The following is a 25,783-nucleotide window of genomic DNA, read 5'->3' on the forward strand; positions in this document are numbered from 1 at the left end:
TTAAGCCGCAAGGAAAATTTTTCAGTTAAGGGGGGGAAACTTCAATATTTCAAAACCTCTTTGGGGAAACTGCTCAAATGAGCCTTGTATTTGTGTGAATACAGCAGGGACCCGCTTTGAAATGGAGAGAAGATTGGACAGGTCACTCTGATAGGGAGAAAAATATTGTTGGATGCATGAAGCTTTGTGACGTGTGTCTTCTGGATGGCTCCATCCCTTTATGTGAAATACCTCTCCGTTTCTTTGAAAATTTTGGCCTTTAATTCTATTTTGTCCAGTTTTCACCTTGTCCTCCCTTTTTCCTTTGACTACGGTCTGCCAGGTTGAAATTCCTCCAGACCTTTGCTGGGGGTGAGGTCTCTGTGCAGAGAACAGAGTGTGTCTCAGTTGAGCAGGACTGACAGTGACGGAGGGGGTGGGGGCCTCTGCTCCCTGCCAGACCCTTCTCTCCGGGTTTGAGCCTCAGGGTTGGACCGAGCAGGGCCTAGAGCCAAGGTCATGACAGGATTTACCAGACTCCAGGCACTGTCTGAGTCAGGCTTGAGACCCAGGAAGGAGAACTGGCCCAGTTGAGGAGTGGGCCTCCACACCCTGCTTCCTTCCTTCCTTCGGTATACTCATTGAGCACCTTTAGGGGCCAGGCCCTCCTGAGCATCAGGGCTTCAGTAACCAGTGAAAATAGATGCAAGACCTCTTCATCTCTTGGAAGAATCTGGCGGTCAAACAATCACACAGAAGCAGGAAAAATTGCAGTCTTGAACCATCGTTTGAAAAAGTGGCATGTGATGCTGCCAGCAAGGTAAAGGGTGGGACACCCTGGTCTGGAGCTCTCAGAATGTTTCTATGAGGAAGAGGCATTGAGCCAAGGCTGAAGGAAGCCCTGATGTGAGCACAGGGGGAGGTGGGTGCAGGCAGAGTAGGGGAGCACCTTCCAGCAGACCCAGGGTTCTGTCTGCTTTGTTCCCTGATCTGTGTTCAGCTTCTGGCACAGGATAGGTGTCTGGTGTGCTTTCATTAATAAAAATTAAGTGAATGAACAAAGGCCAGCAGAGAGTGCAGGGGACAGTGGATTGACATGGAGCTGGAGGAGCTGATAGGGGCCAGACCTCACAGAGGCTTTGTAGCTACTTTGGACAGTTTTTAGATCAAAATGGGGTGCAATTAATAATTATGTTTGGACAATAGGCATAAAATGAGACTGACTTGGGCAAAGTAGGATGTATGGTCTGTCAGTCTCTTGCAGGACATCATAAGGAATTTATTTATTACTATTTTTTTTTTCTGAGAGCAGTGGAATACCCCTCAAAAAATTACCAGCTTGAGTAAGCTGGTAATGGATTGAAGGTGGGTTGAATTAGGAGATCACGGGAGACTTATAGTTAGGGGCCGGGAAGGAGGAGGTGGTGGCTTGGATGGGAGGCCAGTATGATGAATGAGGGAGAACACAGGATGTAGTGATGGGTTGTATGTGACTACTGAGGAAAGGGATGTGTCAAGGTTTCAGAACTGGACAGGTGTCGATACTGCTGGCTGAGCCAGAACAGGGAAGGAGCAGGTCTGGGGAGAATGTGTAGTGTTGGACAGGTTCAGAAGTCAAGGTGTGAACTTACGAGGTTTCATCTTTAGGCTTGTGGATTCCCAAATTAAGAAAGAATATGGGCACTCCACCAGTGTTTCATGCATTCATGCCCCACCCCCATTACAACTACCCCCAGGCCATCCCACCCATTCACTGCTTGCATATGCCTGAAATTTTATTAACTGAAAACAAAATCATTTCCTTCATTAAAAGTAAGTGTTTAAAAAGCAACTTTTGAGTAAGCCTGTACAGCAGAGTGAATGGTTTGTCAGAGAGGAGGTTGGAGAATGCTTTGTTTAGAAAAGTTTGAAGGAGCTGGAAAAGTGCTGTTTGGGAAGATGAACTTGGAAACACTCATGAGGGTAAAAAGGCCACAGAACTGAGAATCTGCCACAGGAGTCTGCAAAGCCAGGGTGGGGTCAGCAAAGTGAATTTGAATCTGAATTTAGAATGGCCCTTATGGTAATTTGCAGGCTTCCAGTGCACTCTTTACGTAATAGTCTTCTCCATTCAGAAGTCTTTAAAGCACCCTCTCGTTTTTGGAATATAAAGAGTTTTATGGCTTGTATGACCAGGGGAAGATGATAACTTTAAAATGTGTTGGTTGAGTTTGAAAGAGCAGTATTTCTACATAATTAGTTAGAAAAATTGGAATGATGTGGTCTTGCAGCTGCCTGTTAATTAATTCCAGAAAAAGGAAAGGCAGAGAGCCTTGTGTCTTTGCATGCACAATACTTAGAAGCCAGCAGTCTGCATGCAGGTTTATTTCCTGAGGTCTGAGTCTCTTGGGAGGTATTACCTTGACTGCAGGTAACTGTCGTGGCCCTGAGTAATGCTAGCCGGGCCGCCATTGCCCTCTTCTGGTAATGCTACAAACGTCCCCGAGTTTTACAAGGAAGGAAAACTCAAGCTCATTTTGCAGTCTGTTCAACGATGCTTTGCCAGCTGGCATAAATCCCTATAATAAAATGAACGTTTAGTTTAAAATGTTGTAATGTATACTCAGACCGTGGAACCATGTGGGGGTCTAACCTTATTTACAGTTCGGCTTGTGGGGACTACCTTAAATATCCATATCATTTTCTGTAGTTTAGTACTTTATCTCTAGCAAAAAAGACTTCTTTCAGCCATTTCTCTGCCTATGAAACTCTGTCTGGCTGTTTTATTAGCTAACGTGTGTATTTGCATCGGTAAGTGCAGCAAACCCAAGGAATATGTTTTTAATAAAATGTCAGTATCTCTGAAGCATTAGGACACAGAACATTATAGGCCTGGGATAAACTATTCATATTCAATAGGACCATTTCAGCATTTCTTGGTGGCATATTTACACAATTACTAATTTAGAGATAAGTTATGTTACATGGTAAAACTTAAGAATATGCTAAGATAACTAATTCCATTGGGAGGGGCAATGAGAATATGGGGTTGCCGTAACCAAAAGACAGGTCCGCTTTTCCCGCTGGTGCTCATTCTTTTCTAACCAATCTTTGATTGGCAACCCCTATTTCCTTCCCCAACTGGGAAAAGGTAAGAAATCAGGAACGCTAAGTGAGCTTTGCTATTTAAATCAACCCTGTAGTGAACACCTAGAAAGGAAGTAAGATTTTTAAAGAAATTTAAGCACTTTATAAATATAACTCCATTTAAAATTTAGATTTTTAAATGCCCCATTAGTAGCTATTTGGCATTTAAAACCTGAAAAGTATCACAAATGAAAGCTAACTACCATACTAGTTTTGGTTATTAAAGATCTAAACACAATGTTGATCTTTTTAAGCTGAATCAATTTGATATTTACAGTTCTGTTAATCAGTTTAATTTTTCTAGGAATTTAATAGTCACGGGGCATATATTTAATAGTCATGATCTCATTATGATATTAATATGCATGAAAATCTTGTGTTACCCCATCTACTCCTATGCAAAAACCCCATGCAAACTGGCCAAAATAAAAATGATTAATTGTTTCTCAAGAGAAGGGGCAGCACTATCATTTAGATTTTTACAGAAGTCATGAATGATACAGTCTCTTTCTAAAATATCTGTTCAGAGTCTCTGCATTCATTCATTTATTCATTGGTTTAGTCCTTATTAAAAGTTAACAACGACCTGGCTGGTATGGCTCAGTGGATTGAGTGCCAGCCTGTGAACCACAGGGTTGCTGGTTCAATTCCCTGTCAGGACACATGCCCCGGTTGCCGGCATGCAAGAGGCAACTGATCGATGTTTCTCTCACACATTGATGTTTCTCTCTTTCTTTCTCCCTCCCTTCCCCTCTCTCTAAAAATAAGTAAAATAAAGTCTTGTAAAAAAAAAAGTTAACAGTGATATAAGAATGCTTTATAGAGTGGGGATAGTCTGTCAGTAGGCCAGGTGGTGAATCATGAAATGTTTCTATTACCAAGTTAAATCTTTAACCCCATGAAAAAAAACCCTCATTGACACTTTGTGGTAAGGTCAAGGCTAAGAGGATCCTTTTTGTGTTGTCTGGGCAGTTGGGGAGGATGGGCAGCAGCCCCAGTTCTTTTCAACTCCAGACCATTTCCTCCTTTTTCTCTTCCCTCTCCTGACTGGCCTTAATCCCGGCAAATTCTCCAGTATCAGAGAAGTCAGATGATTTCATGTAGCAATTTCTAGAGCAGAGTTTCTCTACTTGGGCACTAGTGACAGTACAGACCAGATGTGTCTTTGTTGTGGGCTGCCCTGTGCATTGTACAATGTTTAGCCACTTTCCTGGACTCAACCCCACTAGGTGCCAGTCTTGACAACCCTAAATGTTTCCAGACATTGCATTGCACATTGGGGCAGCAAGTGGGAGGGGGAAGGGTGATTTTGCTTCAGAACCACAGTTCTAGATTATGAATGATGTATTTCTTTTCCTCATGACTTAGAGGTAAATTGCACTGTGATACTTCATCAATAGATGCTGATGTGTGGCACATGGCATATTTTAGCCTGAAGATTCCTTAATTTGAGGAATTCAGGGTGGGGAATAGGTTTCCTGTTGAGGGCTGAAGCCCACTGCAGAGTTCACCAGGAGGTACATACCAAAAATAATTTAATTTTGCTTCTTTTTTCTCACCAAGAAAAATATTTAGTTCCCCTATTTGGTAAATTAGGAACAGGCATCATAAAACTTTATTTTGTAGGAATAACTAACTATAAACTTCATACTTGTGTTATTAAAGCAGAGATGATGAAGGAAGGGTGGAAGCAGGCAAATGATAGATGTGTAAAGATGAAGAAAAGTAGAATCTGATTTGGAAAGAAGGAAAAGGAATTGGAGAAGAATAGAAAAGAAATTGAGGAAGAAAGACTCAAGGTGATTTTTAAATGTTTTAAAAATTGTTACCTGCTGCTCATGTAGTTGTAGGGTTCTCATTTCAAAATTTATCACTTGTTACCTACCATGTGTTCAGGAGATTAGCAGTTATATCAGTGTTCATAGATCTTCAGTTGCTCTAATTAGTTAACCTTCAGAGAATTCTTGGGGAGAGAGGGAGAGAGAGTTGCTGGTACAAGGAGGATCATTATATTTTGGTTCGCAGGGGAAAAATAACCAGCAAAATATCACCACCCAAGGGTAAGTGGAATCAAGAAGATGCAAGGCTACATGTGTAGACTACATGTAGGCCCCAAATTGAAATAGTTTGAAGGAGATCTTTTCTACAGTATTTCTCACCCCAGCCAGCATATTACACTCAGGGAGGGAGTTTTTAAAATGTACTGATATCTAAGCCCCATCACGAGAGTCTTCTTTAATTGGTCTGGAGTAGAATTTGAAAGTAGTCTTTCAGAATTCCCCAGGTGATTTTAATATGCTGCCAGGTTGCCAATGGCCTTATTTCTAGGCCATTGATTCTCAAAGTGTGGTCTCCAAACTAGGAGCATCAGCATCACCAGGAATTCTGTTAGAAATGCACATTCTCAGCCCCACCTTTATCCTATGAAATAAACTCTGAGGGTGGGGGGGTGAAGCTTTGCAATCTGTGTTTGTAACGTTCTCTCCTGGTGAATCTGATATGCACACTCACGGTTGAGAAACATAATTTCAGGCAGAGGGTAGTGGTGCTTAGAAGACATTGAATCCTGAGAATCCTGGTGAGTAAGGGTACACAATATTGGACGTTGGAAATATTACTCTCAAGTCAATGATACTGTCTTCAGAGTTCAGTCACTTCAGGAAACTCTTCACTTACCCAAGGAGGAATACCTGGGAGCTGCAACTTTCCACTGACAACCTTCATGAGGCTTAATTGCTAGTACATGGCAGTTGATTCGGAGTTGTCCCTCCCACTAGTTTCAGCTAAGCTTTCACCCTCTCCCTCAGTATTCTTAATTAACGATCCTCAGCTTCTGAAGCCATTTCATCAGTGGTCTCCTGTCGCAGCACGTTTCCCCTTTGAGCAGCCCTCGAAGAGGGTGTTATTCCCAGCATTCAATTAGAAAAGGAAAGTAGAGGTGGCTCTCCACAAGTTCTGTGACCAATTAGCTACCTCCCTTTATTCCTCTTTGTAGTTCTCTGAAAGTGGGTCAGTAGAAGAAAAACTGTGGCTCTCACCAGCCAACCTCACCTGTGTTTGTCTAACATTTGTCTATACCATCTGGTATTTCAATTTCCTGCCTTGGGCATGAATTGGTTAAAAATTCCCTTTGAACTCCTGCTCATTTTGTAAAAACTTGATAAAGCAGTGATGAAAGTATTGTTATGGGATTGTTTCCTGAGCTCTGAGAAGCAGAGCTGAGTAAGAAGAGAAATTCAGCACCAAACTTGAAGTTTCATTCTCTGCAAAAGCCAAGGGATTAGGAGCGATTATAGTGGCTGCAATAATAATTTTAAGAATTCTGCTCAAATTTTGTTTTCTGATTTGATAAACCAGGGTTGTGGTTAACAGGGTGAAAGGTGAAGGGAAACTTAAACTTCTTAATCCTCTAATTGGCAGTAACAGTTTTTATTGCATCATTTTCTATTTACAAGGAAAACACCTTTAAATAAAAGTTCTATTGGATCAGCAGCGTCCTTGGTAAAGTTCATAGAAATTTCCCAGGTTAGTCCCTATCATTCCCTCACATGCAGTCCTGAGGAGGTTTCTGGAATTCCCTGCAGGATGGGAATCCCCCTTGCATCACCAGGCGCTTCCTATTATGGAGTTTGAACTGTTGTTTGCTCTTTTGGTTTTAGTTTCTCACTACAACGATAAAACCAGGATTTCTGAGCCAGGAGTCACTTTAGGGAAGTATCTGTGCTGTCTGGTATGGTAGCCTCTAGTACCAGGTAGCTACTTAAATTAATTAATATATAATTACTAATAAAGCAATTTAAATTAATCGGAATGAAATAAAATTCAAAGTTTGCATAGCCTCATTTCAGGTGCTTGGTAGCCACAGGTGGCTTATAACTAAGGTTTGGGCAGTGCAGGTATAGAACATTTCCTTCATCACAGAAAGTTACTGGACAGCACTGGCCAATTTTGTCACCCTCATTAGTTGGGCTTACTGGGACTGATGTCATTATTTGTTAACTACTCCCAATTTATTAGTTAACTGCTATTTGTTAACTACTACTGTACTGTCTCTTTTTTAAATGTAGTCCTAATGAAATCTGTGTGGGAGCAGGCATGCTTACTCCCATCTTACAGATGAGGGGATTGAGATTCAGACGGCCTGAGAAACTTGCCCCAGGCCATATGGCAAGTAAAAGATACAGCCAGTGTTTCCCACATACACCTGATTCTAAAGCCCATGCTTTATATGTTAAAGTGTCTCTTAGAAGACAAGTTCTCTGACTCTTGAGGTCAGTTAGCCCACATTTTTAGGAGTGCACTAAAAAACAAAAACCAATAGCCAGTAGTGCTTTAGATGATTAAAGGTGGCTATCGTTAAAATGCAGCTAAGTCAGTAGCAGATCCTTTCCGTGGTTTTTATCACTCCTCACAACTAGACCTGCCCCGTGGTAACAATGCTATATTGCTGTGGTTGTCCATTTTTACATTTTGTGTAAGTACAGCTTGATCTACTGGGTTGAGTGGTGAGTACACCACCTCCCATGGCAGATCATTTCCCAGTTAGAAAGCCTGTCAGTTCAAAAGTCTTTCTTACATGGAGCCAATACCTGTCTCCTTGTGGTTTCTCTGCTGTCATTTGCTTCTGTCATTTCCTTCACCCTTATTTTTTACTCACCAGGACTCATTTGTTTATTCATAGATTTTTTTTTTAGTTAATATTTATTGAGCTCCTATTGCATGTCAGGCAGGCCCTTTTGAAAGTAGAACTGAAAGGGTCTGCTAATAGATTGGATGCAGAATAGGAGATGAGAAGCATCAAAGATGACTCCAGGCTTTGACCTAAACCACTAGAACAATGGAGTTTTTCACTTACCAAGTCAGTTTAAATAAACCTGGTGGGAGCAAGTTTGAGGGTAAAGTTTGGATTTGAACTTACTGAGTTGTAGATGTCTATTTGACATCCAAGTGGAGATATGGAGTAGGCAGTTGGATGTGTGCATGTGGAGCTGGGGGAGGTTCGGGCTGCAGCAGAAACAGGAGGTGTCATCAGCATGTGAACTGCCCGTATCTGAAAGCTTGAGACTGGTGAGAGTGTAGGTGGAGGTAGGACCCCTCTTCAGGTGTTGGTGCACTGGGGACTAGCCAGCAAAGGAGACTGAGGAAAAGCAGACAGTGAAGAGGGCAGAGAACCAGGAAAGTGAGGATCAAGGAATTGAACCACTTTGTTAGATGGCACTGAGAGGTCAGGTAAAATGAAGACCAAGAATTGACCATTGGATTGGCTACAGGAAGGTCATTGGTATCCTTGACAAAAGTTGTTTTGGTGTGGTCATGGGAAATTTTGCCTGAAAACTGGCAGGGTTTACATCTTCTTTGTCAATCACATTTTACCAGTTATCCCAGTCTAGGAATGTCATCAAGAAAGAAAATTAGGTTTGTTTTTCATAATTTGAGTTTTCTTCTGGATCCCCTCTAAAAACCCATTAGGGATTGAATTTATAGTTGCAAAATCTATCTTTCTCTCCCTTTTGCAGAGTACGATGTCATTTGACCCTCTGTAGGATCTCTTGCAACTCCAGTGGTCCTCATCAGCCCAGTGGCCAGCCATGTGCAGTGCCCATCCTCTTCGTGCTATGGGATGGGTTCCCTTGAGCCCCGTGAATTGAACTCATGTAAAGGACTTAAGTGCAGTTGTATGACTCCCTGTCTGTTTTAGGCTTACAAACTCCTTCCTTTCCCATTTCTGGCCTTTCTTTTCATTTCCTCCTAAGACTCTACCACAATTTAGCTGGTAATCTCTTTTTTTCTTGGGGTTTTCATCACCATTTTTATTATCCCAATCCAGAGATGGGGTTTTTTTCAAATGCAAAATCTTTTTTGTTTTAATTTTTATTTATTGATTTCACAGAGGGAGAGAGAGGCAGACAGGCAGGCAGGCAGACAGACAGACAGACATAGACATTGATTTGTTGTTTTCCATTGATTCATGCATTCATTGGTTGATTCTTGTATGTGCCCTGGCCGGGGATTGAACCCACAACCCTGGTATATGGGGATGATTCTCTAACCAATTGAGCTACATTGCCAGGGCCAAAGGTGGATTTTTAAGATGCTCAGTGAGGCACTATTATATCTGTGGTTGTAAAACCTGCACATCACATTCACCTCTGGAGGATTTTTGTTTTTTCTTTTTAAGGAAACTCATAACTTGGGTTTCTCACAACTGTAAGGTAATTATTTTCTTATTAAGATAAAATTGTGATGTTCTTTATTTGTCAGTTTTAGCATTATAATTTGATTCTGGTGAGCTGTCACCTTCTATTGTGTCACATTGTTAAACCTAATCATATATATATTCCTTTCTTTTGTAACCTCCAAAAATGTTGCTCTATTGTGCACAGAATAGCGGTAGCCCTCAAGGATACATACTAGCCTACCGCAGTGGTTCTTAAACTTGAGCATGCACCAGAATCATCTGGAGGGATTGTTAAAACACAGGATCCTGGGCTTACCCCTAAAATTTCTGATTGGGAACTCTGAGTGTGCATATACAAGCTCCAGAAGATGCCGATGTTACTGGTACTTTGGGAGCTAGGTCTCTAGGCTCTAGTGGGCAAATATCCTTAAAGTTGCACACACACAGAGCTTTTTTGAACAGAATCAGGATGGTAAGCATGGCCCCACTTGGCTTGGTTGAGCCTCATAGAAGGTCTGCTAACTGTGAGCCCTATGGAAGTGGAAGGTTTTCATGTGTGATAGGTCCCAAGGAGTCCTCACTCAGGTTGTGTTTTGGTTTGCAGCCATGTATATGGATTCCGTTTGCCCTCCTGTCTTATCTTTGGCCTATAAAAGCTGGCGTGGAAAGTACTACCATTACCCAGTTTAGAAGAGCACGTGTAGCCCCCTTTATCAACAGTACTTACACAATATTAACACAGCACGAAAAAATAAATGACAACTGGATTGAACAGAGAGTGCCCGTCACAGATTTATCTGGCAAGTCCTTTCGTATATTTAAAAGTAGATGAGGATTCCAGAGAAAAGCTACTGATGTGGGGGATTCCTTAAATTATTTTACATTTAACCAAATTCAGTCATCCAGAATCCCCAAAGTATTCATCAAAGACGCTTGGGTCCGCCCTACTCCCACTTACACCGCCTCAAAGAGGTAGGAAAATTGTGCTGCCTATCCTTTATCTCCTTCCCTTTTTTAAGAAATCTCCCTTCAAGTCTTACCAACCTTTTGAACAATCCATGCATTCTAGGTATTGAGCACTAGGGGAATGTTAGTTTTTCTTTTTTCATTGTGATTCATTTATAATTTGTCATAAATCTCTTTAACTTAGAGGCTGCACTGCTTTTCTTTTGTTCTTGACATTGAAAAATATCAAGATTCTCGGGGATATAAAAGAATATTTTCTTACAATTCAAACCCACATTCCAAAGCTTCTTGATAACACATGCTGGGTAAAATTGTAAGTGGAATTTGTGGGGACTAACTCTTCTTACCAAATTCCATTTTCAATTAAGTTGGCCCTAAGTAGTTCCGAGCATGCTCCTGGCTGGTCTAAATGTTGCTACCTGTCAGTGTTGCTTGTTTTCCTGGCCACTAAAGACCCTCTCAGCCTAAGTTCTCTACAGACAAGTACACCATAATTTCTGTCAGGTTATCTTTTCCTTTTCGTGTTCTCTGTTGAAGAAATATGTGAGAGGAAAATTCGTATTTTTACCTGTAATCTACTGTGACTAAGAACCATCTGTTCTTCTAAGAAGCAATGTGTGGCCAGAGTAAAACTGCACAAGAAATACGAGGCATTCATTAGCTTTTAGTAGGAATAGGTGGAACCCTATGCCCCAATAGAACCGACAATTTAGAGTTCATTTAAAATGCCCTGAAATTTGAGACAAATTCTACCTTTGGAGGAAATAAAAAAGAAAACCCAGCCCATATTTCTTTCTTGAGCCCTTTGTATGGTCGGCACTGTGCTGAAACCATGTCTCTGCATTTTCTCATTTAATCCTCCAGACTAGTCCGTAAGGTGTTTTCATTACTTTGCATTGCAGGAACTTCCATTTTACAAGTTTACATTGCTCCAGAGTCTTGAAGCACTGAGGTTCCGGGCAGGGCTTGAGGTCAGGTGTGTCCTGCCCCCAAGCCACGGTGCACTTCACTTCTGTACATGCTCTGTACATCCACAGGCCAGTCTCCTGAGCATTAGTGTCTTGCAGGTTAATTTGAAGGAGTAATGACTTGGAAATCATTAGGGAAAGCATCTGAAGAAACGAAGCCACTTCTTATCTTTCACAGGGGGTGACTGGAGGCCTGTTCCTAAACTGTAGCTCGATGCAGCATTGGGTTTTAGATCAGTCTCAAATACTACCCAAAGTTCTAGTGGCATACATTAAATTTTAGCATCCCTTCATAAAAGCACTTTGGTTGTCTTTGCTTCATCCCCAGTAGCACTTAGCTTCCTTTTCCAAGTCTTATACAGGAAACTCTAATCATTATATGAGCACCCAAAACTTTCATAGTAGGAAACAAGAGATAATTTACTGAAGGACGTTAGCCTCTTACTCTATTTTTCCTCTCCTTTTAGGAGTTGTCATCAAACCCATTAACTCTGCTTTTCTGTTAACTTTCTCATTCCTTTGTAATTTGCTCCTTCCCCCTGTAGAATCTTTTCCCAATCATAGCAATACATCTGTTAAGAAAAAAAACAAGTTACTAGAAAGGTGTACATCCCTGACCTGTAGTCAAGTCTCACCACAGGCACCAAACAGGAGAGAGACACTCCCTCTGATTCCTTCTCATTCTGACAAGCCACACCCTCCCGTTATAGGCCTTTCAACCAGAAACACTGGAGCTCAAAGAAATAGCCATCTGTTTGCAACCAAGGATGCCCCACATGTTTCCTCTAATGGATCTGAATTCACACAGTCATCCAGGTTTTGCAGCTTGTTCCATCTGATGGGAAGGTGGAAAAATAACTATTTAATATGGAGCAGTGGGCATCATTACTCATTTTCTGGGGTGACCATATTTTCTGTTGGTGGCATATTCTGTGAGTAGGTGTGGCAACCTTAGTTGTAAACCATGAACTTAAATCTGTGGTGTTCCTTGTTCTGAGGACAGGGTGCAGGTGAGAGAGTGGTAATCCCTCCTTAAAAGAGGCCAGACAGATACTTAAGTTATTTTCATCATTGTATTTTTTCATTAATTTAAGAAATACTCTTCACTGCCATCTGTGTGCCAGGCCCTGATCTAGGCATTGACAAGTGAAAGGTAACAGAAATTAGCAACGACTCCTCAAAGGCCACTAATGGAGATGGATGTTAACAACCTGTGATGAGTTCCACAACAGAAGCAGGAATAAAATGCTGTGGCAGCAGAGAACAGCCTAATCCTGCCTGTTGGTGTTGGAGAACGCTTTGGGGAAGAGCCCATTGGTTGCTAAGTTTTGCCTCAGTCAACTCATTGAGTGTTTTCCTTTTTCACAGCTTATACTATGATTTCTAGCCATGTGACCGGCATTTTCTGTCATTGGTTGCCAAGTCAAAGTCATGCCCACAGAAGTCAGCCCGACAGGAAGTGTGCCCTCCTGTTCTCTATTCCAAAATGATGGTGGATTTTACTGCTGTGCTTGGGCGGCACATAGTGAACTGATAGAAAGTGCTGGGCTCCGTGTGGCTTTTTGTAACCTTTACAGGAGGGCAAACATTATGTGGGCAAATAGAATCCAAACAAATGGTTGCAAACCAAAACACAACCAGGAGGTAGAATCTTAAAGAGGAAGGCACCTGGATCTAGTTGTGTCCATTCATTTTACACAGAGGGAAACTGACACCCTGAGGAGCGAGGTAGCACACCACTCCTCAACTGGGGAGTGTCAGAAAAGTTTTGCAGCCTTGGACTTGTGCCAGGCCATTTTCCCATTTGTCATTCATTAGAGGGCTTTCTCCGAGTGCTGTGATCTCAAATTCAGGCTGTGTCTAATTCTGTTACTAAGATTATAGAGTGTTCCGTGTACCTGGCCTGACAAGTATTGCCAGGTTGGCAAGGCACCACACCAAACAAAACCCAGCCAGGATCACCAGGGATCTTCTAAAAGAGAAAGAGAGCTCTTAAGTTTCTCAGTGTTTCCAGAACACTGAGTGGTAATCGTTTATGCCTCTCTGAGTTGTCATGAGAATGAAATGCAATAAGGTACTGAAAAGGCTTGACACATAGTACCTGGCACACAAGTGCTCCGTGAATCTTAACTGTTGTTGTTGCCAATTTGTTCACCCTTAGCAAGTTTTTGCAGTTAGATTAAAGATAGAGTATATTCCAGTAGAATGACTCGTTATTCTTCCATCCTGTCAGCTGGTTTATTGTATATGCCATCCTATTTCTTGGGCAAATATTTTAATGAGGAACAGGCCAAGGTGGGTTAAATCAACAAAATATTTGTGTTGGCTTTTCCTCAGCTTTAATTCTCTGGGTAGTATTGTTAATGTCAGGAGACCTCTCTTACTACCCCACCTCACCTTCCACACGATGTATTGCTGTCGGCTTCTGCTGCATTCTTCCCCCCACCCCTCATCCTTTCTTCTCCCTGGCCACTCTTCCAGTCTCTGTGGTGGGGCTTTGCCACTGCACTGCATTCTTGCTCTAACAGGCTTGGTGCCTGCCCAGTCAAGCTGCCCAGGGAAGGGAGCTGAGGGATCCTGTTTAGAATCCCTGGTGCAGTTACCTGGTGCTAATGGGCACACATGGCTGCCATCGCTCACCCTAGAGGAAATAGGGGGCTAGTTCCCAAGTACAGTGGAGTGGGTGTCAGGCTAGGCAGCCTTAAGTGTGCCCCCACCATAGAGTCTGGAAGGGAATCCTGAATCTCCTTCCACAGAGGGGATCGTTCTTCAAAGTAAAGCATGGCAGTGGGTTGAGAGTCTAACAGATCTGGATTTGACTCCTGGGTCTGTCCTTTACTGCCTGTGTAATACGGACTAGTCCTTACCTTCTCCGATTCTATGTTCTTGTCTATAAAATGTGAGTAATAATTGTGCTCCTTCACAAGCTAGTGGTGAAGAGTAAATTAAATACTATAGGTAAAACTTAGCACAAGCCTGGAACACAGGTGCTGTGTAAACAGTACTAAATTTTCTTTAAAAACCACATGACTTTTTAATATCATGCTGTAACATACATGCAATTTGTTTTGATATGAAAGTATTTAATGTTTTTCCTAAAGCCTTTTAATAAAGTCCATACTCCAGGAGGAGAATTGCCATTTTTTTTTTCACGAAACCATTCAGAAGAAGTATCTTTCTAGATTTAGTATTAGAATGATTGAGTTATTCTCAGCACAAAATCAATCTCATTTTATGGACTCCAGTTGGCCTTTTACATTTCTAACGGGCAAATTCAAAGCCAAATGTTGCAGAGGCTTAGGACTATGGTGGGAATTTTGTACAAACCTATCGCTGGCTTCATTTTATATTACCCTGATTTTAAATTTTTTACTTATTTCCTCCATTTTTAATCTTTGCCTTTTTAATTCGAGATGCCTTAAATTCTTAATCCAGGTGGGTGTAAAATGCTGGTGACAATTGCAATAGATGCATATGGATGAGCTCCCTGTGGACAATCTCATGGGCCTGGCTGAACTACTCACGTTCCTTGGGCGTCATCCTTGCTCTTCCTTCTTTCACACCTAACCACATACTCTTGATTTGGTCTTTTTTTTAAAGAATTTTTTATTGGTTATGCTATTATACTTGTCTCATTTTTACCCCCTTCACTTGGTACCCCACTTCACTCCAGCAATCCCTCCACCCTTAGTTCATGTCCCTGGATCATGTATATAAGTTCTTTGGCTTCTCTATTTCCTATACTATTCTTAACACCCCCCTGTCTATTTTGTACCTACCATTTATGTATCTTTTTCCCTGTATCTTTTCCCCCATTCTCTCCCTTCCCTCTCCCAACTGATAACCCTCCACATGATCTCCATTTCTGTGATTCTGTTTCTATTCTAGTTGTTTGCTTAGTTTGTTTTTGTTTTTTAGATTCAGTTGTTGATAGTTATGAGTTTGTTGTCATTTTAATGGTTATAATTTTGATCTTCTTTTTCTTAAATAAGTTCCTTTAACATTTCATGTAATAATGGCTTGGTGATGATGTATTCCTTTAGCTTTACCTTGACTGGGAAGCACTTTATCTGCCATTCCATTATAAATGATAACTTTGCTAGACACTCCCTTAATCTTGGTTGTAGGTCCTAGCTTTTCATGACTTTGAATACTTCTTTCCAGCCCCTTCTTGCCTGCAAAGTTTCTTTTGAGAAATCAGCAGATAGTCTTATGGGAACTCCTTAATAGGTAACTGTCTTCTTTTCTCCTGCTGATTTTAAGATTCTCTTTATCTTAACCTATGGATTTTAATTATGATGTATCTTGGTCCACCTTGTTTGGGACTCTGTGCTTCCTGGACTTGTATGTTTATTTCTTTGTCAAGCTAGGGAATTTTTTTTTCATTATTCAAATAAGTGTTCAATTTCTTGCCCTTCCTCTTCTCCTTCTGGCATCCCTATGATTCAGATGTCGGCACTTTTGGAGATGTCCCAGAGTCGTCTTATCCTCTCCTCATTTCTTTGAGTTTTTCTTTTTTTTAAATTAATTAATTTATTTTTATTCAGTTACAATTGTCTGCATTTTCTTTTTTTTAATTAATTAATTAATTTTTATTCAGAGAATTCTTATTTCTTCATTCTGTTTTGGTTGAATGTTTATTTCTTCCTTATGTTTCAAATCATTGATCTGAATCCTAGCTTCCTTCCCTTCACTGTTGGTTCCCTGTGATTTTTTTTTTATTTCACTTAGTGTAGCCTTTGTTTCTTCCCTGATGTTTTTGCCATACTCAATTAGTTCTCCGAGCATCCTGATAACCAGTGTTTTTAACTCTGCATCTGATAGGTTGGCTATCTCTGTTTCGTTTAGTTCTTTTCCTGGGGTTTTGTTCTTGATTTGGACCATGTTTCTTTGTCTCCTCAATTTGGCAGCCTCCCCATGTTTGTTTCTGTGTATTAGGCAGAGCTGCTTTGACTCCCTGTCTTAGTGCACCTGTTAAGTTGAATGGGCAGAGCCTTAGGTATTCGCTAGGACAGGGAAACCCACTTTACCACTTTGTGACACTGTGTTGGGGGGAGGGGCCTGAGAGGGGACATTGCCACTGCCTAGCTTCTGGAGCCTTGTCCAGCACTCACCCCATTTCCAGTCACTTCACCCAGTCCCCATATGCGATTGACGCCCTTCAAGCTGTTGCCCAGGTATTGAATCCCAGACTGGGTAGGTTTGCCCAAGTTTTAATACCATATGGGCCCTTTAACCAGACTCTTCTTAGAAACCAGCAGTTTCTTCTGCTGCCCCAACCCCCACTGGTTTTTCTAGCAAGAAGTTATGGGGCTTTCTCTTACCAGTGCAGAAACCCTAGGCTGTGCAGTGTGCTCTGGGGCTAGGATCACTTGCTCCCAAGGTATCCCTCCCAATTTTTATCTACCACACATGACTGTGGGACCACCCATTCCACCGCCACCACCTCTCTAGGCCACACCATGTCCTCTCCACCCCTCCTACCTATCTGGGTGAATATAACTTTTTTAAATCCGTGGTTGTCGGACTTCCATACTATTCAATTTTCTGGCAGTTCTGGGTTCTTTTGTTTTGAGATTAGATGTGATCCTTCTTGTGGTTGCATGAGGAAGCAAAGCTTGTCTACTTATGCCTCCATCTTGACCAGAAGTATAACAGTGGTTCTTGATTCTGTCTTCTGAGTATCCTTCAAATCTGCCTCTTCCTTTTCACCTCAGGATCAGCTTCCATTGTTTCCTGTTTGAGTTCTTCTGGTGGTTTTAAACCTGTATGCCTGGCCGTAGTGATTTCACCCCATCAGGCTATGCTCCACGCTCCTACCTGAGACAGCTCTCTGGCCTGCAAGTCTCCTTGGCCCCCTTGGCCTTTACAGGGCTCCTTTAGGGTCTGAACCTTCCTGCCCTGTTGGTCTCATTGTTACTCTGTCTCTGCATTGCCAAACTCTTTTGTTCCCAGCGTACTCCAAGCTATCTGGGCCTCTTTTCTTTTGTGGGTGCTATTTGTTTTTCTTTTTCCACCATTTGCCCTATTTCTCAGGCCTTAGCTGAGACTTGCTCTTTTCCATGTCCTCTATCAGGCACAGTTGCCACTGGGCTACCTCTGGTCCTTCAGTATGTTCTGTGATCAACCTTCCTATAGTGCTCTGTTGCTGCCCCTCCCTCTCTCAGGATCTGGCCCAATATCCCTATGAAGCTCAGTGGAGAATGAATGAATGTGGGAAACCTTCCATATATCTCAGAGTTCTGAACCTATTTCCAAGATGTCTACCTGTTAGCATTTCACCTTTATTTTACACCTAATGTAAAATTAGAAGACAAGATCTCCCACCTCTGGAGAATTGGAAATAGTTCAAGTTAAGTTGCAGCTGTGGAATTCTTAGGAAAGAAGTAGGAAAAATCACCAAAAATCTTGGTTGGCAGTGATTTTAGGATGAGGTAATCCTAGGATCCTTGTACTCCTTTTTTTTCCCCCAAAATATGGAAAATGATTGCTGATGACATAGTTGTTGCCAGTCCAGAATAGGGAGGGAGGAAGTTGTTCTTTGACACATCAGTGTCCTGGGCTGAATCAGAATGGCCTTGTTGCCAGAATGAGCTTAGAGCCCTCAGATAAGGGCCTTAGAGCCTTTGCAGATAAGGCTATGGTTTGCCCAAACTTCAGAACTCATTTGTCCTGTCACTTGTTCATTTCTTTCTTTCATTAAATATTAAGCACTTACTGTGAGCTGGTAATGTGCTAATCCCAGGGTGCAGAGTCTACTGAGGTTTGGACCTATTCTCCACCAAGGAGCTAATAGCAGTAGGGGAAGCCCCTATGTGGATCAGCCATTTAATATGGAAATAAGCACATGAAGCATGTGTCTGAACAGGAGGAAGGAGGGACAGGCTGTTCAGAAAAGTTCCCTGGAGATGTCCACACTCTTCCTAGGATTCAAGGATGTATAGGAATTCGCTAAGCACAGGAGCATTGAGGTGTTTGAGTGTTATAGCCACAGAAGGAGCACATCGCTCCAATTTTATGCTTGAAATTGCGCTGGTAGGGGCATTGAGAGTTCATCTGGGACACCAAGAGAAGCAGCCCTATTCCAAGTCAGAGATGATAACAGAACAAGAGAAGAGGAATGTGTTTAGTTCTTTAAGAAGTAAAATCTAGGAGACTTGGTGACTGATTGTGGAGGGTTAGGGAAAGGGAGGAGTTAGGGTTGAATTCCAGGTGTTTGGCCAAAACCTCTGGGTGGAGAGGGCTAGAAGTTGGACCAGACCTTGGCCTACCTGCTGCTTCACAACCCAGGGCATAGGATGTGCAGCTTTTTCAAGTAGCCTTTGGCCTGTTAAAGAGGTAACTGGGCCTCTGTAAATGAGCTGTTCTGGCCTAAGAAATAAATGGTGGCGAGTGTGTTGCTCCTCTCAGAAGAGAGCTGGAGTATCTGCTGAGAGTAGAAATAACCTCCGCTTAATTAAGGAGGAGAAGCAGAATCTGTGGTGCTAGCAGCCGTGAGAGGCTTTTTTTTTTTAAACTTCTGTTTACTCCTGAGAGAAAAGCAGCAAAGCTTTGAAAGTAGGAACTTTAGAAAGGCAAAATACCTCTGATTAGTGTGGGAGTTTCAGAGAGCTCTTGCTCCAGCGAACTACTGGCTGCTGAGGGAGAACCCTGCTGTGGGTGAAGGGACTACGTGCATGCCCACAGGGGAGTCTGGCAGAAATCCTGGGAGGTTTGAGCACCAGAGTAAGATTTGATGATTTATTTTAAAAAATTAAAAAGACATTCTAATCAGTCTGTTTTTGATCAAACTTATACTGGCTTGTTTGGGATCAAACTTACAAAATGATGACAAAATACCAAGTTGGACCTTGCTATTTAATTCTTTAGAAAGTTACTGTTACATAGTATCTGTTTAGATTGTGCAAGCATCACTATTTCTATTTTATTTTTTTTACTATTTAATTTTTTATTTTTTTTGCTAATGAAGAAGGAATAACAAAGAACTTGGTTTGATTGAGGCGTTAGGATTGAACACCTATGGAAAAACCCAGTACATTGTGTTGCATTATACTTCACATCTACTAGCAGTGCATGAGTCACTGCTTTGGAGGAGTCTTGTTCTGCAATCCATGGAGCCTCAACAGGCTTGTGATAGAAATCACAGGGTTAGAAAATGCAGACAACTGTAATTGAATAACAATAAAAATTATTAAAAAAAAGAAATCACAGGGTTGGTGAACTTGGGTGGGGAAAAAGTTAATGTCTTTATTTTGGCCAACTTCTAATAAATGTATTTTTATTATGAAATATGCAGAACACAGTAGTATTAGCTATATTTGTCACCATTAGATATCATATCTCTTTATATATTATAGTTGTGGTACATACCTGAATATATCATTTATGTTTAGCACTATTTTGGATTTATAGTAGTTATTAGGTCCACCATTATGTGACAAGAGCCAACACCTTAAACAGGTATATACATTACTATATCACAAATTGTTTTATTTTTAAATTTTGGATAACCATACTTTAGTAAAATTGGTTTTCTTTTGAATTCTATTCATTCTGTTTCATGCATTTAAAAATATTATTCTGAGCAAATTTTATCAGCCTCATAGCTGACCAAAGAGATCCGTGGTACATGAAAGGTTAATAACTCCTGGCTAAGATCAGGTAGTTGTGGCAGAAGACCTCCACCTGGTGGCAGCATACTCCTTAAAGGTTAACTCTATAATCAACAGTTGGGAAGAAAATTTTTAAATAACAGTATATTTGAATATAGCTTTCAAACAGTTTTGACCACAACCCACAGTAAGAAATAGGCTTTACATTATAACTCAGTACACTCATACAGAATTTCACAAAACAATACTTAACTTTTCCATTTGACCCATTGATGTTTTTTAATCCCATTCAGTGTTCTCTTCAGTTCTCTTTCATTAAAATAAAACTCCTGTTGCGACACACTAACCTGCAGCTGCAGTTCAGTAAGCCATACTGCACCATTTGACATCAGGGGAGATCATCTTTCCTTATTCCTCGTGATTTATTTCCCCGTAAGCTTCACTTTGGTCTCCCCCAAAATACCCACACATTTTCAGGGACATAAGACTTACATTTTAAGTAGCAACAAATATGAACATTTTTTACTCAGCACTTAAAAGTTGTTTATTGTTGATGTATTATTCCTATGAAAGCAAAGGGACTGATCTTAGGCACATATAATATCAAGGCATTTAACAAAGTTCTCATGCGCCCATTCTCATTCAGTTCCTACCTAGGCAATCACTGTGTCTTTTTTTTTAAATGTGTTTCATTATGTGTTTGTGTATTATGTGTATTTTACGGCAACCACTTTTCTGATTGCGTTGACCAAAGATTAATTTTGCTGTTCTAGAACTTTATGGAAATGGAAACATACACTGATGTATTATTTTAGGTTAGCCTCTTTTGCTTACCATGTTTTAGAGATTAGTCCATGTTGAGTGTGTCATAGTCTAGTTGAATGAGCGAATATATCCATTGAATGAATGTACTCCTGTAGATAGACTTGGATTGTCTTCTATGTGGGCTGCTATGAATAAAACTCCTTCGAGCATTTGCTTCCAAGTTTTTTGGGCACGTGTGTTTTATTTTTCTTGGTGAATACATGAAATGGAATTGCTGGCTTAGTCAGTAAATAAATGTATGTTTATAGGAAACTGATTATAGGAAATTGACCAGCCATTCGCCAGAGTGGTTGGCCATTTTACATTTTCACTAGCACTGTGTCAGAGTTTAGATTGCTTTTCACATCATTACCAATATTTGGTGTGTCTGTCTTCATTGTAGTCACCTGGTAGGTATGTAGTTGTGTCTCTTGGTTTTAATTTGCATTTGCCGACGGGTGATGTTGAACACTGTTTTCATGTGTTTATTAGCTGTTTGTTGACCTTATTTGTGAAGTGTCTGCTCAAGTTTGGGTTTTTTATATCTATTTGTATCCAAAATATGATGCCCATCCTTTTATGTCAGATATATGTATTTATGAATATTTTCTCCCACTCTATGACATATGTATTCATGTTTTTAATAGTGTCTTTTGATGACCAATAGTTTTAAATTTGGACAAAGTCTAAGAGAGCATTTTTTTTCCTATATCTAGTGCTTTCTGGGTTGGGGTTCTATCTAAGAAATCTTTTCCTACTCCAAGTCAGGAAAATAGTTGGTTATTATGTTTGGGTCAATGATCCATCTCAAAATAATTTTTGTGTATGGCTCGAGTTAGATGTCAAGTTTTATTTTCTTACCATATTTATAGTTGGTATTCTCAGACTATTAGTTGAAAATACTTTTTCACCATTGAGTTATAGCACAGAATTTAAAATGGGAAAAAATGTTCTGCCGAAGAGGTGCACAGGTGACTTTTTCTTGCAGGCCGTAAACAGAACCTTTGGGCCTCTTAGACCACCCTCAACCTGCAGCCTTGGTCTTCTAGTCCTTTCTAAGTTAGGTCCTCCACAGTTATCCTAAGAGGCTCAGAAGCTACTTCACTCGTAGGTTGAGAATTTATAAGGCTACAGCTTTTTACAGGGTCTGTAGCTATACCACAGAACTGCTAGCCACGTGTGGCTGTTTAAATTGTAACTAAAAAAATTTTTAAATTTAGCTTCTGGGTCACAGTCACCACATTTCAAGTGTTCAGTAATCACATATGGCTATTGACTACCCTGTTAACTGGTATGTATATATAATATTTCCATTTTTTCAAAAGTGCTAGACAGCACTACTAGCCTATAGAGTAAGAAAGAAGGCAGGCCTTGTGCTGTTTTATAGTGTATCTCAATGAATGAAACTCACGTAGTTTTGGTAACTGTCATTCAGCATCTGCCTTCCTCCTGTTGGTTCCTTTCATTTGTTCATGCTTCTGTTCCTATTCCAAAATGTGTTGTCCCAGCCAATCTTTTTGTCTGTCTACAAATGCAGTAGTTTAAATATTTGTTCTCTCCTACCTAGGAGAAAGAATTCCCCTGACTGTCTCCTGAATCATTCTTTTCTGGAGCCTCTCTAGTTCTGACCTATTTTACTTCTCTGGTGTTTGATAGTCTTCCAACTGCCTCTGGATGCCTGGGCATCCCCTTTCAAGGTATCGCCCAGAGAAATATTTTGGCTGGTCTATTCTGATTTAAATGATGTTCCTCCCTAGCATTCCTACCATAAATATTAAATTTTCAAAGAGTAGTACGTTATGACTCGCAGCCCTGACCCCTATGAACATTTGTGTCTAAGTAGTGAACTTTGCTGCCGTTTCATGAGCAACCACATAGGAATTTGTGAGATTAGATCTCCTTGTTTGCTGGGCATGAGCTAACTCTGCCATTACTGTCTTTCAGTGTGGGGATTTCGCTGTCCTGGTGGATCTTCATGTTTTGCCACAAGGTTCGAACAAAGATACCAGCTGGTTTTCTGAACAGAACAAAGAGGTACCACAAAAATTTTCACTATTTAAGTGCCAGTAGCTACTGCTGGAAGAAATATTAGCTTTTTCAAGCTTTCTTTTTAATTAGTGGGCAAGAATGTTGAGTGATATTTAACCCTTAAAAAATAGGTATTGTCTTTCCAGTGACAGATATACACCTGCTTTTTTTTTCTTTAGAAACTGATGCAGTCATACATTTCATATGCTATTCTATATTTAAATCAGAAATTCCCTTCCTCTTTGTTTGGGGTAAGGAGTACTCTGTATTAAAAGAAATTAAAGTGACTGTTCCAGGTAAGCAGGGATTTTAATTTGACTGGTTGTGAAGGACAGACCCAGCACCTGGAGCAGGTGTGGGGGCTCACACAAGGCTGATCTGTCACACTTGTGTGAAACCCCAGTCTTGTGCACTTTTATCTTCCATCATCCTTTTATTAGCATGAGCCTGTGACAACAAGTGCAGAGATGTTTGACAGTGTTCCCTCTCTCACTGTACTCAGTTGAGAGTAAGTCACTAGTTGGTCACTCAGTCACTAGTTGGCTGGTCAGTCAGTAAAGTGAATAGCTGTTTGACTGGGAGCATGATGTTGGGCTCTCTGGGCCTCAGCCTCCTCATCTGTAATGAATGGGTTCCACCACAGGCTGCCTGGGTCACTCCTGGTATCTGCTATCCCACCCAAGTACTGCCTTGGTGTAGAGGGTTAGCAAGTGCATCAGCTCTCATTAGGTGCTTTGCTTCCTTCTTCAGATCCTTGCTTACCAGAGAGAGAGCAGAGATAGCGAGGCAGTCAGTGGCTTTTACATAACTTTCAAAATACTACACAGACTTCATGTGTCCATGATATTTGTTTGTCACAATAGCTTCTTAGAACTAGAAATAAAAGTAAGTTTTATTAAAAGGTTACCACCATTGAGAAGACACTAGTGCTAATCACACACATACACATACTCTTACTATGATAACTTTTCCATCAGCTTTTGGAGATCACTGGGAACAAAATCTCCCCAAAAGAAAATTTATAGGGTAATACATTTTTAATCAAAAGGTAATAAAATTATCAAGAGTTTGCTGTCATAATTTCACAAAAGAAACCTGGTGGCCCGAAACTGGGAGAATTTATCATTCAGGTAAATAACCACATGCTGCTCTGGTCAAGACTTAAGATTTAGTGGGCCAGCAGCTCCCCTACAACTTAACTCCATATAATTCCAAGCTTTGGGTTACCAACACATGTCCCCATGATTCAATTCAAAACAGTTCATTTCCCCAAAGTGACTAATGTTCACCTGAGGGGACCTCACCCAAAAGTCTTCTGACTTAACTTACATCGGCAACATTCTAGAATCCAGATTCTCCTCCACTTTCTCTCAGCTTTACCACTTCGGCCTTAGACTTTTCTTGTTGATACTCAGTCAGTTTTGCCAAGAGTCAGTTTATTTGGAAGGCTTTAAAATAAAGCTGTGAGTATGTGAATCACCTCCTAGCCAAAGCATGAGGCTAGGTTTTTCCAGGGTGCTGCACGCAGCTGTGCTGCTCCACCTAGTACCTACATCCGGGCAGCAGGGCATGACTTAGCAAAGGTGCATGATTGGACCTGCAGAGCTTGCTGCAGTGGCAGCTGCAGGAGGGAAGGTCGTGCCAACAAGTTGAGCTTTGCTCTCAAAGCAAAGTTCCTTTAAGTTCCTTTAAAATATGTTCACTGACATTAAAATTGCTCGGGGATAATTGTGTGCGTGTGGTGGTGGGGAGCTAGTCAAGAAAAGTGTATGACTTCAGCCTGCGTTCAGTGTCTCAGTGCTTTCATTTCTTTTGTCATTAGATCATCTCATGGTTGAGATTTCATGAGCAATCAATTTGATTGCATTTTAGTCACTTTATATAGTAAAAGTCTTAAGAATATACAGTTTCTTTTCAGAAAAAGGAACTAATTATGTATATTAAACATGTTTATTTTGATTCTAGCACAAGTATTCTGTGTACCCAAACAGTTGAACTCAAACTGTTCCATTTGTAACTTCAAGAAGCAAACATGAGCCCCTGTTAACCTAGAGATTCCGTATGTAGCTCTCTCTTGCTCATTGACTGTAACTTGGTCTTCTCATCTGCCCCTCCAACTTAGCTGGGAATTTGTCTTTTCTTGCCTTGCTCTGGTTCTGAAGAGAATGCTTCATTAGGTGTAGTGTGGTCAGTTACTAGAGTATCTTGAGTACATTGCATATGGTCTGCCTTCCATTTGTCAAACCTGGGTTATCAAAGGAAAGCCCATAAACCATAGGGAGAAAGTTTATGTGTATGGCCTTTGCTTTATTTTTGTCATACTATTTTTAGGTTTAGCCTTATAGGGCATTTATGGCCAAATTTTAGCAATCCTATTTCCATGTATGTCTTTCACATATTTTCAGGCTCAGTCATAGCTGAACCTTGCATGTGAAGCAAAATTCTTTAATTGTTAAAACAACAGTATGAGGCAAGGCTGCCTTTCTGTTGCGTGAACAATGCTAAAACACTCAGCTGTAAATGGATATCTCTGTATTCCACAAGGCACTGCATCTTTGGGCTGCAAGATGAGAGCAGGAGAGAGGAGACCAGTATTTGTGTTTTATCAAGGAACACATTTCTGAGTTAAATCAAGTGTTTTCTGTACTGTTTTAGGAGTACATGTGTTTATAATAAAAGTAAAGTTTGGCCCTCATTGCCCTGTGAAGCAACTTAAAACTTTGTTCTTGTTTTAATTTATAAAGATTCTAAGAGATCGACCTGAGATGGCATTGCAGGAAACCAGTGAAACAGGTTTGAGGTGACCTGGGCAACTCTGAGCCGTCTTCAGTCTTTGGAAATTAAACCAGAATTATCAGTCCTTACGCATCACTTCTTAATCTACGAAATTTAGATTTGTGTGCATTTTTTCCCTCTTCTACATTGTTATACTTTTCTGATAGCATAGCTAAAGTGGACATTGTCTGCCCAGTGAGTGGTTATACTTTTAAAGTTTTGTTTTTCTTTTTGTAAATAACATTGATACATAAAACAATAGACAACTCCAGGAATTTGCTAGTAGTGTGGTGTGTTGACATTGAATTAAAACCATGTATTTCTGTTGCTTAATAAATATTAATCTA

At 40.7% G+C, this 25,783-nt stretch overlaps 1 protein-coding gene across 1 annotated transcript in view; it reads left to right on the top strand.

The window, feature by feature from the left end:
• Nucleotides 1-25,783, top strand: part of SLX4IP (SLX4 interacting protein) — a 210,782-nt gene that overhangs the window by 115,415 nt on the left and 69,584 nt on the right. The window contains exon 3 of the mRNA XM_053926902.1: nucleotides 22,578-22,667. Within this exon, the coding sequence (XP_053782877.1) occupies nucleotides 22,578-22,667 (90 nt within the window). The remainder of the gene's footprint in view (nucleotides 1-22,577; nucleotides 22,668-25,783) is intronic.

The sequence above is a fragment of the Desmodus rotundus genome, chromosome 6, assembly GCF_022682495.2.
Source record: "Desmodus rotundus isolate HL8 chromosome 6, HLdesRot8A.1, whole genome shotgun sequence".
Classification (NCBI taxonomy): Eukaryota; Metazoa; Chordata; class Mammalia; order Chiroptera; family Phyllostomidae; genus Desmodus; species Desmodus rotundus.